Here is a 13,410-nt window from a genome sequence, read left to right as displayed (position 1 = left end):
CAGCGAAGCCCACCTGACCCCTTCTCCTCCCAAGCTTCGCCCGCAGTGTTCGCCCTGTAGGTAGGGAGGTTAACTCTGAGGTCGTCCGGGCTAATCTCTGGTGGGAAGCGGCTATTTCCCGGTGTGCGTCATGCAGGGATACTGACCGCACAGCAGGGGTGAGCTCCAGAGAGCGGCAGAGAGGAGCCCAGGGGCGCCCGGCTGAGGTCTCAGCGTGGATCTCACCCCTGGGGCAGCCTCGCCGGCCCTCCTGCCCGGACTCCGGGTCTGCTCCAGGCGCCTCCCCCGACGCATGCAGGCAGCCACAACAGCCGGTGCCATGTCGTCGAGTTGTCTGGTTTGTTCATCTCTCTAGACTGTGGCTCAAGAAAAAGGATTCACCTACACGCCGGGTTCTGTGCTTGGCACAAGGAGGAAGTAGCGTGGTGACCGCTGGTGAAAGAAAAGCAGACGAGCTTTTATTCTCACTGCCAAAGGGCGCAATACATGTTTGTTGAAATGCACTATCCGAATTTCCATCCTTGCTTAAAGAACAGTAGGTACCCCACCTCTTCTTTAGTGGGGCAGTGTAACACACTCCCCATGAACCCCGGCTCTGGAACCCCACCTCTGGGGCAGGCCCACCAGGGCTGGACTGAAACTCTACTGGCTGTGGGAACGACAGAGTCGCAGGCAAGCCGTTTCTCCACCGGACACCTAGGTCCTCATCTGTAAGGCGGGGACAGTAATAGTGTCGCCCTGGGGTCCTGAAGATTCAGCACATAGAATGCTTAGCACAGAGGTTAGTACTTAGGACTCACCCAGTAACGACTGTTAGGACTATTCACCCTTCCTGGAATGGAGCTAGAGGGTAAACTCTGCCCAGCCCTGTAAGAGATGGCACTTGGCTCTGCTTTATCAAAAACCACTTAAAACCTTGGCCGTCAATTTGCTTTGTCTGGATTCTTCAAAAGATTATAAGCTGGCAGAGGTCCCTTGCAACTGAAAGCTTTACAAAATGTCTTTGGCTCAGATTTCCCCTTGTTTCTCAGTTTCCAGGGGCTGCCTCTCGGCCTCATCACAATGGTGGTGTCCAGGTCAGGAAGGGGGCCTGGGGCCCAGCTGAGGCGACTGGGCTGGCGGCACTCTGTAGCTGGCATCTCAGCAGGAGTGTGTGAGCACAGGGGGCGAGCAGCGCGCTGTGCTGAAGGCCTGATTCCCCAAGGCCGCAGGTGCTGAGCGAGTCCCCACGTCCAGGTCTCCTTTCTCCCTGCCACCCTCATCCGTCCTCCTTCCCACCTAGTCTGTCCTTTGGTTTGGTCCTTCTAAGCCACAGTCTCTCCCCGGCTCCCTAATTTTTTTGTTAAATCACTGTCTCAGAATACAAGCCCTTCTGCTTTGTCCACCCCGAGTGACTCTTTAAAAAAAAAACAGCTTTATTGGGGTATGATTTACATTCCATAAACCTCCCTTATTTTAGGTGTACAATTCAAGGATTTCAGTGCATTTATGGAGTTGTGCAGCCATCCCCACAGTTCAGTTCTGGAACATTCCCCTGCCCCCAGGAGGCCCTCTGTGCCCACTTGCAGTTGCTCACCTCGCCCTCTGCCAACACTAGGAAGCTGCTGTTCTGCTGTCTCTGTAGGTTTACCTTTGCTGGACATTTCATATAAATGGAATTTGTGTCTGGCTTCTTTCACTTAGCATTTTTGAGGTGCATCCATGTTGTAGCATTCATTGTTCCTTTACATTGCTGAATAATATTCCATTGTATGAATACAGCTGCTTGTTTATCCATTTATGAACTGATGGACATTTGGGGTTGTTTCCAGCATTTTGAGGTGGAAGAGGTTCTTCCCAGTTTTCATTCCGAACAACTTTTCCCTGTACCATGCTGCCCCTCCCACTGCGCCCACACCACTTATCCCTGGGACCCCTTCTGTCAGACTGGGAAGGGGTTCAAATACGAGTCAACTCCCCAAAATAAACAGAAATAAGGAAAACGGATGCATGTCCACTATGCATATAATTTAATCCAGTATTTTAGGGGAGTGCGCTATCAACAAGGTCCGCCTTAAAATTTTTCTTATAAGAAAAACACATATGGTGTTTTTTTTTCTTTTAGGCTTGCTAAGTCACATTTATTCTTTAAATGGAAATGACGCTAAAATGGAGAAAAAGTGGATGCCAGTGACATTACATTTGCCAAATACCTAGATACACAAGTGCTGACGTATCAGGAGAGAATCGGCACTGGGACCCGGTGATGAGCGCCGCCAAACGGACCTCCTTCTCGCTGCGGGCACGTAGCCTCATTTTGATTTTTTATGACTGATGATAATCCAAAAAGAAAACTCAGAAACTCATTTCTAGTTCTCAAATGGTTCCGAAAAATAATAATCTGTGTATTGTGCATAATATATGGATGTGTGTATATATATATATAGAGAGAGAAGATGTTGCAGAATGTTAATAACTGGAGAATCTGGATGAAGTATATGTGAAGTAGAGAGAGTAATTCGTACAATTCTTGCATTTTTTCTGTGTTTGCAATTATTTCAAAATAAAAAGTTACATTTCCTTCCAAAGAAGAGGTCGAAAGCGCAGTCGTGTCGTCGTTCAGGTTGAACGTCGCCTCCCGCAGGGGCCCCAGACCGCCCCCCACCCCCGGGTCCGTCTCAGTGGGGCTGGGAGGGGCACGTGGGCGTCCAGGTACCCTCAGGTCCAGCGGCCGTGACGTTCCAGCCTTGGACTCCCCCGGCTTGTCTGCGCCCCGCGTCTTCGGGAGCCTCGCAGAAGCCGGGCTGGGAGGCGGTGTCTGCGCCCCGGCCCGGAGCCGCGCCCCCCGCGCGGCGGAGCGGCCTCCCCGGGCCTCGGCGCCCACGCGCTCGATGCTCTCGGCGCCGCAGCCCGCCTCCCGCCCCCTGCGGCGCTGGGGGCCCCCCGGTGGGGCCCTGGGGCCTGTCTCGGGGTGTTTCACTGTCCGCAGCACTAGGGGGGCGCTCTGCGTGCTGGGACGAGGTGCTGACCCCGTTTGCTGCTTCCGAGGTACAACTGCTTCCCGGAGGGACAGAAAACAGAAGCCAGACCCCCGGCCCGCTGCCGGCATCCCGCCCCCCCCACCCCCCGCCCCTCCGCCTGGTGACAAGTCAGGACTTACTTGCTGAGTTCTGCGGCTTTGAGGAATTTCAAAGGCCATCCCCGCAGTTTCCAGTGGCCCAGAGTGAGACGCCTCGACAGCGCGGCCCTGCGCCGACCACGCCCGGGGTGTCTTTCCACTGCCCATTATGAAATTCCAGGGCTGGGTCTAGAATAGTTCTTTCCAAGAATTTTTTCCCCCCCAACTTTAAAATGTCATTTTATTTAAACCCTCTTAGATGCCTTCCAGACAAGATTGTTTTATTTCTCATCACGGTAAATCCTCTAGGAATTCTCTCTGAAAAGCAGCCCAATTCCTCATTTGGTTGCCTTAATAGCCGTCACTTTCTGGAAGTTTTATATTTGTCTGTAAACCTGTTCTGATCCAAGCTCTAAAAACACCTCTGAGAAACTCACAATGGACGGAACTTCGGGTCAGCCATCATCAGGTTCTCACGGACCCCTCTGCAGCCTTCTTTCATCCTCCAGCCGTGTTTGATCTCGGCTGCTGATGGGCTGATGCTGGTGAGGGGCCGGCGTGGGGGAGAAAGCAGTGCAGGTTCTTCCTCTCCAACAGTGTGGGTCCCTCCAAGGGCAACATCAATATCCCCTGGGAACTTGTCAGAAATGTGAATTCTTGGGCCCCCCTCCGTCCCCACTGGGTCAGTCAGTCCGGATGATTTGGGGGCGTGCTGAGGTTTAAAGGACTCCAGTTGCTGAGATGCAGCGTTGACTGAATTACACAGGATTTTAGGGACAGCTGGTCAAAAATAATTGTCTTGGTTAGATCTAGCGACACCCCAGAAACATATCCCACTTACATGTATGTTCTCTCATTTATCATTTATGGGTATGTTGGGTGTTTTTACTCCACTGGGGTTAATAATTGGGTATTAGACTTGCTAATGAGCTGCAGCCACACACTCCTGCTGTCATTCAGGGGACACAGTCGAGGAATAATCGCCTGCAGCAGCCAAGGGCTCAGCAGTCACCCTTCTTCCACATTCTGCTCTCATGAAATAAGCAAGGGGAGGGTCCAGAGGTGTCATAGACACTGACGACAGCATATTTATTTCCCACAGAGACAAGAGCCACAGCAGAAGACAGAAAGAAGGCTAACTTCTCTGAGGAGGAGCTACATGGAAAAGGTGATGCTGGCAGCTGCCTTTGCAGATGCCAACTCCAGCACCATGAACGAGTCCTTCGCACACCTCCACTTTGCTGGAGGGTACCTGCCCTCTGACTCCAAGGACTGGAGGACCGTAGTCCCAGCTCTCTTGGTGGCTGTCTGCCTGGTGGGCTCCGTGGGGAACCTGTGTGTGATTGGCATCCTCCTTCACAGCACTTGGAAAGGAAAGCCATCCATGATCCACTCCCTGATTCTGAATCTCAGCCTCGCTGACCTCTCTCTCCTGCTGCTCTCTGCACCCGTCCGAGCTACGGCATACTCCAAAGGGGTCTGGGACCTCGGCTGGTTTGTCTGCAAGTCCTCTGACTGGTTCATCCACATGTGCATGGCAGCCAAGAGCCTGACAATCGTTGCAGTGGCCAAAGTGTGCTTCCTGTATGCAAGTGACCCAGCCAAGCAAGTCAGGGTCCACAACTGCACCATCTGGTCAGTGCTGGTGGCCATCTGGGCCGTGGCCAGCCTGCTAACCCTGCCAGAGTGGCTCTTCAGCACTACAAGGCATCATGCAGGTGTGGAAATGTGCCTCATGGATGTACCTGCTGAGGCCGAAGAGTTCATGTCACTGTTCGGTAAGCTTTACCCCCTCCTGGTATTTTGCCTTCCAATACTCCTTGCCAGTTTTTATTTCTGGAGAGCTTATGGCCGATGTCAAAAGCGAGGAACTAAGACTCAGAATCTTAGAAACCAGATGCGCTCAAAGCAGCTCACCGTGATGCTGCTGAGCATCGCCCTCACCTCTGCTGTCTTGTGGCTCCCGGAATGGATAGCTTGGCTGTGGACATGGCACCTGAAGGCTGGAGGCCCGGCGCCGCCGCAAGGTTTTGTAGCCCTGTCGCAAGTCCTAATGTTTTCCATCTCATCAGCAAACCCTCTCATTTTTCTAGTGATGTCAGAGGAGTTCAAAGCCTTGAAAGGCTTATGGAAATGGTTAGCCAAAAAACGTCCGAATGCCTCAGAGCCTCAGAAAACGCCAGATGGCAACTCAGAGGTCCTCCCTGCCAATGTGCTACCCCCCGAGTCCCCTGCATCCATACCAGAGAGAGAGAAAGAAGCGGGCTCTCCATCCTCCGGCAAAGAGAAAACTGAGAAGGCAGAGGTTCCCGTCCTCCCTGACGTGGAACAGTTTTGGCATGAGAGGGACACAGTCCCCTGTGTGCAAGACAATGACCCTGTTCCCTGGGAGCACGAGGGTCAGGAGGCAGGAGACGACGATAAATAGATTAAGTTCCAAGACAAACTGCAACTATTGTATTAACTCATACTGCTGCTTATCAGTATTTTGGACTTCATCATGTAACACACGATAGAATAATTACTGTAGGAATTACAAAAATGCTTCAGTCTGCATTCTCAAAATATGCAATTTGGTGAGTTGAACACCGTATTAGTTATAACCTGGCTATCCAAATAATTAACCAAGTGCTGTGTGAAGATGCTTCTCTCACAAGTGCACAGAAAGCCCAGCTATTCTGTCCCTTGTTCACAATAGCTGTCACGGGGCGCTCCTAAGGACCGGCCCTGCTCCCCCTGGGGTAGAGCTTGTCTGTCGAAGGCTTTCAGTTTCTTCCCGAACCTGCTAGCCCTGACCTCACCCATCCATCTTTATGTCATGTAACCAAAGCTCAAAGTCTACTTCCACTTGAGATTTTTCTTGAACACATTAATGAATAAATTTTAATGAATTATTTTCATTTGCTTTAAAAGAATGTTAATTTACTTGGTGAAAACACACACAGAATTTCCATAACTTCAGGTTGCAGAATAGAGCCCACCACTTCATTCTGGGCTAATTTCCAACCATGGCTTAGGCTGGCTAAATTCAATCCAAACTTTGCTTGTATGCTAAACGTGCTTACGGATGGATCTTGTTAAAGCCACCTGTGAAGATTTTAGTAATCTAGCATGATATTCTACATTCTGATATGGAGAAAGAATTTAACTAGTACCCTTTTTCTCTTTCCAAATATCTATTATTCCAAAATGCCAGAGACAGTTCTCTTCTACAAGCTGAAATCAATCTGTTCCTCTCAAAATAAACTATCTTGAAAGTGAATCTCTCAAGATAAACTGTCAGCTCCTGGTTAATGATATGGGTATTAATCACCGAAGGCAGCCTTCAAATACAGAGGTCAGGATAGAGATGGTGATCTTCCTTGCTAAATGGTATTAAATGAACCCATCACACCGAACCTGAAGCCTGCCCAATTTTTAAAATACCTCACGGTTTTTAAGTTATACAATGCAAGAGTACCAAGAAAAGAAAAAAACAGAAAAGACTAGTAAGGAAGAGAGAAAATTCAATGGACACAAGGTAATTTGGCTGAATATAGGAAAAAGCACCAAGGCAATGAAGAAAAACAGTAAAATTAAATTCTGTGTTCTCAAACTTATTATCAGTATGATTCGAACAAGCAGCAGTAACTGCTCATTTTACAGCAAGGCAAAGCGTAGCCAGTAAACATGATGATTATGATACATTTCTTCCCCTATAAAACAAGAACATTTACGCATGTTTCTTGATTACTTTGTAATAAGACTCTGGGGTATTTTCACCAAGGGGTTCGTTCCCTCAGAAAAAAACTGCCGTTAGGGCAAATAATGGGGACTTTGAAATATATGCTGTGGATGGAATTATAGTTTTTTTTAAAAAGTATTCAGTCTGTGGGTCTTTGTTTTTTTGTTTTTGTTTTTTAAACATAGAAGATAAGGTTTTTTTTACCTGGTTCATTACAAATTTCATCTTAATCTCACAAGATCACATAAAGTATAATTTAACCCAAGTATCCAAAATAGTTTTGTGAGGCAACAATCGAAAACTGTCTGTAATGAACTATTTGAATTAAAGATTTTTATGTCTGCATTATATATATAAATGTAGGATGTAAGCTCTGTGTCTGACATTTTAACTTGTAAACAAATAAAAACAATTATGTTTTACTTCTGACAGTTTTAGAGATTTAAAGCTACTTTGTCTTGAATGCTTCTTTCAAAATCATCACTTGGCATTGCGGGGCTCACGGGGAGGTCAGACATTAACACTGGTCCAGGTCTCAGGGTGAACCGAACCACATTCTTGTCAAGTGTTTGCTGTCGAGCACCGAATCAAGATGCGGACAGTTGAATTATGATGACCCACCCTTTAATTTGTACCTTATATGAACAATCAACCCTGAATACTTGATGACAAAAGTAGGAAATCACATTTAGAATTGATACCACCGAACCATTTTCCTCACACTTCTCCACCAGGAGAGACTAAATGTGGTGACTGGCAAACAGTACTGCGTGGAATTCACAATGACAAAATAAAGCACTCTAGAAACTTCTCCTTTATAGGATATGTTCCCGTAATAGCTGTGTTCCTCCCGATAAACACTTCAGTTTGACTCATAGAACCTAAAAACCACTCAATGACTTTATGAAAATGAACTTCAAAAAAAGGAAAAAAAAATTTCGTATTATCCATTTTACAAGTCACAAACTTAGATAATCAGCTTCAAGTTTCTACATACACAGCTCCCATTTCTATGGTGCTTAATATATTTAAGCTAAATACTAAGTAACAGACACGTGCTTGCCTGTGCGTGCGAAGCGCGGCTGTGTCTGCGTGCACCGACACACAGGTCTATCCATATTCCCTCTTTTTAGGTTTGCTGCAGTCCACAATAGGTGTCAGCTAACAGGGAAAATATCCTATGAACATACATATTTCTTAAAATTTTATTTATATGGGACTCTGAAACTAGAAATCTATGAAGGAATGAAAAATAGGCATCTTTTCTGAACAGAAGAAGTGACGCTAAGAGCAAAAGGTAAGTTCCATGCTCTGACGTGTAGGACACGCTGGAAGGATGCCCAAAGGACACGTCATCAGTGTGTTAACACGAAAGACAAAAACAGGAAAACAAAAAAATGAGTGCCCTTTGCTATGAAACAACAGGATATTGCTAAGAGACAGAGCACCAGAATGGTTCTTTGCAAATCTCTTCCCTTTTATATCACAAATAATTTATTATTACAGTCAAGCCTTTAAAAACTATGTGATAGTCAAGATTTAAAATCAACTTTCTTTGTGCCAAATTACATTTGCTTCAGCTTTTAAGAACAGGTTTAAAAGAAATTTTATAAATTATGTAACAATAATCATATACAATCCACATATATAAAAAGGGTTGGTTTATTGTAGTTCAAATACATAAACTGAACATCGAAACATCTTAAAATTAAACTTTAGAAACAAAAGTTTAACATTCAAACAGGAGTACTGTTTACAGGGAACACCCAAGAAAGGTAATTTGTTGTCTAATCCAGAATATTGATAAAGATCACTTAATGGCGAGTAAAACCTGTTTAACCAGCAGTCCTATTTGGGTCAAATGTTAGTTATGACCGTAGTTCCACACCTGAGAAGAAATTACTACATAAATCTTCTCTTAGGCTAAACAACAAGACATGGCCTATAATTCAGAAGGGATAATCAAAGCGCATAGAGTGAACAAACAAAACTGAAGTGTTGTTTAGAGACAAAGGTAAAAGTATGTCCATTATAATAATCTTAGCCTCTGGAAGATAAGGATTCAATTTTCAGTGTTTTCTCTTTTACCCGCTTTAAAAAACAAAATCAAAACATAACAAACCCCAACTTAGGTTTTCTTGGAGTCTGTGGTATTAGCATCTTGCAAGTTCAAACCACAAATGCTCTGAACGTCTTGCGTGTATAACACTGCTAGAAAGAACTTCACCAAAAGTCACTGACTTCCACACCTCATAAAGGGATGATTTTTAGCTTCAAGATTTAAGAGTTACTAGAGACAGCCTACATTTGAGTATGTATGTCAGTCATGCCACACAAAGAAAAGCATAAATATTTCCAAAGTGTTCTCTGTTCAGAAACTGTTCACGAATGCTTCTCCTTCTGTTCATTGGATGGTTCTGCAATAGTTTGACTAATGCACATGTATGTAAAAACCTGAAAATTGGCTCATGCAAGCATTTTGATTTAATAGATACCCCTGGGGAAGAGTATTCAGAATTACTTTGTTGATCGTCGTGTGGGCTCTGATGCCGTGGGAGGTGGGGGGGGACCCCGGCGATCCAGGTCATCCACATACGCCACGATCAGTTTGCGCCTCTCCTCTGGCACACAGTCTAGTACTAGATACCGTTTGTCGTTCTGCAAGATTTTTTCTACATCTTTCAGGTGCTGATCAGATTCCTGGATTAGCTTTTTGGATCTGAAATAAGAAAAGAATTCCAAGAATTACTGACTGCTGTTCATAGGTCTTTCAGAAATGAGCTGGAAATGTCCATCTAGTTCCTAATTGTGTTTCCATTTTTTTTTTTTTTTAAGAAAAATTTCACTGCAGTGGTCACCTTTGTCAGTCGCCTCAGCAAAGACTCCAAGGAGCGAAAGGGCCTCAGAAGCTGAATTACCCTCCCGCCCCTACTGGTGGTCCCTCCAGACCAGGGCTGAGGGTGGGTGGGTGAGTCTTGCCCGTGCTGTACCTGTTCTGTGGATGAACAGAGGACTTCAGTCTGCGGGGCTGCCAATCCCAGCATCTTTCACAAGCTTTCACTTTCACATCTTTCACTAAATTAACTATAAAAATGTAGAAAGAAGTCTTACTTCACATCTAATTTAAAAGCCCAAGCTGATGCAAAACATTAAGGATCCTGACCAAAAAATCCATGACAAAATACCTAAAAACCACACCCTCAGCACTCTCTATCCTCCCGTGCACATACCCTTCATTAAGATGTCTCAGATTTTTCTCTTAAAGGAAGAAAAGCTGGAGATGGAGCAAAAACGGTTTCCTGCATACTGACTGCTAAGCAATGTAAAATTGTTTCCCTGATGATAAACTGTTGATTGGGGAACTACTGGGTATGCTGTAGAGAGACTTTGTTTTAAAGCTCTGGCTGTATAATTTAAAATTTTTATTTAGAAATATCCAGCAAACTGCTTTCCTCCAAGAAAAAATATGTTTTTGCTGAGCTTAAATAAGATGATTTCAAGCTTTAGAATAGTTCAGCAACACTGAACAGTCGTCAGAGGAGGCAAAGATAACTGATAGTGAAGGATCATTTAAAAAGTCGGTATGAAATACAATTTTTATACAGCCTAGGGGTACTCCTAAAAAAGCAGTGAAGTAAAAACAAAAGTATGTTCAAAAACTGGATGGGTGGGTAACACAAAATAAGAATTGACATCTGGGCCCTTTCTTCAAAAAAAAAAAAAAAAAAAGTAAGGTAGATATGGGCTGTATTTGGCCTTTGATAAAAGTTGGTTTCTTCTTATTCCTAAAAATTAATAATGTCACCATGTGTGTGAATGCAAAGGTTGCTCTGGCCATCAGAGTGAGGACTAGTAAAGGCAATGACTGCCGATGCGAAACACTGCACCACACACACCTGTACGTTATGAATTTGGTCTCTTTCAAAAGCGTCCTGAAGTCAGCTTTGGCTGTGATGTATTTGTCTCTGATGTATTCTTCAAACTCTCTTTGTTTTTTCTGCAAAAAGATAATAGAATTATGAAAAAAAGTTCCACTAATCCCAAATTAGAATCAATTATTTGTTAAGCCAGGGATTTGTTAAATCACATCATAAAATAATTCAAAAGACAAAGGAAAGAAGGTGTACATTTTTGCTCATATAACTCATTCATTAAAATGAAAATCTGCAATGTACGTTTGTAAAACGAAGCAGGAAGGAGGCACCGTACAACGTATCAGTAACGGCTAATGCCTAAAGGCTTGCTGTGTGCCCCACTGCGCTCAGGGTTTTATGAGGTCATCTACTTTGATCTTCCTAATGACCTCATGTGGTAGAAACTCATAGGAATAAGGACATTAAGGCTTAAATGTGCATTTCCTATAGACTGTATTTATATTTTCAAGCAAAAATGAATAATGTGATATAATTTACAGACACACCAACTGTAAAATAACACTCAGAACTTTATACTGAGCATTTTAGCTTTTCTAGTAAAGGAATACTTAAGAAAGGCATAAACTCACTGGGCTAAAAGAATGACCTAATTATCAATTTTAATCAGAAAATAGAAACTGAGCCTGGATCTGCTTTCAGTCTACTACTCTCTCCCAGCCATGTATATTTTGTGGTCCACACATCTGAAATCCTACTCACTAGGGTCTGAGGGGGAGGAATATTACATCTGTGGACTTTTGGACTCTAGATCCGGAGAAACTAACCAGGACAGGAGAATGATGGGACGACACAGGGAATGGAAGGCCGAGGGACGAAACGGACTGGAGTGAGCTACACTTCCCCCGACATCCTCCCTCACTCCTTCAGACCCTGGGTGAGTTCGTTTCCTACACGGGAGGCAGGGTGTGCCAGGACAGAGCTCGGCTTCCACAAACTTCCCGCACCTGAGACCCCCCCCTATCTCAAAGTCTCTGCAGGATACAGAACTAGAGACCATGTCACAGTGTTTTGCCTGCGTGCCTTAAGAGGCAGGCACTTTGACAGCCTAACACCAACTGTCAGCCTGAAGTGTGTGTATCTAGTGGGATCTAACTACACAATAAATAAAACCTGTAGCTTCACTGAATCTCTAAGGTTAAAAATACAGGCTTAACCCCAAGGATTACATTTTTTTTTTTTAGGAGCAAGAACGTGTGCCACAGACTCACTTTAATAATCGTATAGCCTAGAGGCCTAGACTGGAAGTCAGCAGACCTGGATCTTACGCTGTTTGACATGATGTAGTAGAAATCACACAGGCTTTGCCAAGCCCCATTCAAATCCTGATTCTGCCCCTGCTTAGCTGTGGGACCCTGGCCAATGCATTCCAACCTTTCCCAAGGATTACATTTTTAAAGTTTCTATTGTGCTGTCTTAATATATTGTGCAAGAAAGAAAATATGAACTTAAAATTCAGATTTATTCCTCATACACTTACAAGTATATATATACACTTAAGACCATCAACTCCATTTTGGTCAAGTGCTGCTGATCAAGCATTCAGCTAGTATTCATAAAATGACAGTAAATCTCAGATGAAATCCTCTTACCCTGTCACTGGAAGAGAATTTAATGCACCGAGGATCTTCCTTAATGATTTTTTTTACTTCTTTCCATGTGGATGTTAAGGTAATCTTTGAAAAATAAGTAAATAAAGGACATAAATACAACTCTCTTTCATTGAGTGGGTCAAACTGCAGCACATATGGTACATAATATTACACACTGACCTGCAATCTCTTGCAATGCCCAAGCGTAACTGGACTAGTTAGGGACAGGGAAGCAGCTTTAACGCAATTTCTTTTTGCTGGCTTGCCACAAGTTATTTTCATGGCCATACTCTCAAGGTGGCCTAAGACAATCACCTGCAAACCCTGTATCTCCATGGGCAACATCATAACTTCTGAAGAAACCATCACCAAAGAGAGTCAGACAAACAGGAGCAAAACCTGAACAACAGAGCGTACAAACTGCCAGACCAGGGGGCCATGGCACCAGATCGAAAAGGAAGCGAAAGAAGGACTCTGTTAGCATCTGTCATCAGGAGGCACCGGCGACCGCACAGAGCCGATCGGGACTTAGACATTATCAAGGGATCTGAAAACTACACAAGGCAATAATCTCTAACTAGTAAGAATACAATCAACATTTTACTTTAAAAAAATCAGAGAAGAAATTATAGGAATTCCAGGAATGGATCTAAAGACCATGACACTAAAAATCCTATCAATATTTTACTTTTGGGAATTATTGATGAAAATTAATCTAGATTAAAACAGGACAAACAAGAGACTTACTGCAGAAGTTTCATCCAGAAGTTGCCTAAAGTGCTCCCTCTTTTTTTTGGTAAGTGCTTCAATGTGTTCATTAAAAAGCTTCTCTTTCTCCTCTCTTTCCAACAAGGAGCCAGACTCCCAGCGGTGATCTTTCCGGAGAGTCCTCCGGGTGTCAGACCACGACACATCCGAAGAACGCACCTAAAAACAAAGAACCGTATCTGTTACCAGACAGACTTTCTCTTCATATTTCAACAATAAAAAGCGCATTTATTCAGTTTAGGAACGACATACTTAACGATAGGGCTTCTGGTGACGCCGCCCGAGTCAACGAGTCGC

The 13,410-nt window shown here is 44.4% G+C and overlaps 2 protein-coding genes across 12 annotated transcripts in view; one reads left to right on the top strand and one right to left on the bottom strand.

Moving 5' to 3' along the window:
* The first annotated feature begins 3,733 nt into the window (after positions 1–3,733).
* GPR151 (G protein-coupled receptor 151) lies at positions 3,734–8,197 on the top strand. The gene has a single exon (XM_073221934.1). The coding sequence runs from the start codon at positions 4,257–4,259 to the stop codon at positions 5,523–5,525; it is 1,269 nt and encodes a 422-aa protein (XP_073078035.1). The 5' UTR covers positions 3,734–4,256; the 3' UTR covers positions 5,526–8,197.
* Positions 8,198–8,465: 268 nt separating this feature from the next.
* Positions 8,466–13,410, bottom strand: part of TCERG1 (transcription elongation regulator 1) — a 64,542-nt gene continuing 59,597 nt past the window's right edge. For 10 of the 11 annotated variants that reach the window (XM_073221923.1, XM_073221924.1, XM_073221926.1 and 7 more), the window contains 4 exons: positions 13,093–13,272; positions 12,346–12,429; positions 10,718–10,818; positions 8,466–9,540 (listed from right to left, as the gene is read on the bottom strand). In XM_073221923.1, coding sequence (XP_073078024.1) covers positions 9,339–9,540; positions 10,718–10,818; positions 12,346–12,429; positions 13,093–13,272 — 567 coding nt within the window. In that variant the 3' untranslated portion in view covers positions 8,466–9,338. Of the gene's footprint in view, positions 9,541–9,811; positions 9,906–10,717; positions 10,819–12,345; positions 12,430–13,092; positions 13,273–13,410 lie in introns of all 11 variants that reach the window. The other variant, XR_012125209.1, reaches the window with a different exon arrangement.

The sequence above is a fragment of the Manis javanica genome, chromosome 14, assembly GCF_040802235.1.
Source record: "Manis javanica isolate MJ-LG chromosome 14, MJ_LKY, whole genome shotgun sequence".
NCBI classification, from domain to species: domain Eukaryota; kingdom Metazoa; phylum Chordata; class Mammalia; order Pholidota; family Manidae; genus Manis; species Manis javanica.
This window is presented reverse-complemented; position numbering and strand designations above follow the sequence as displayed.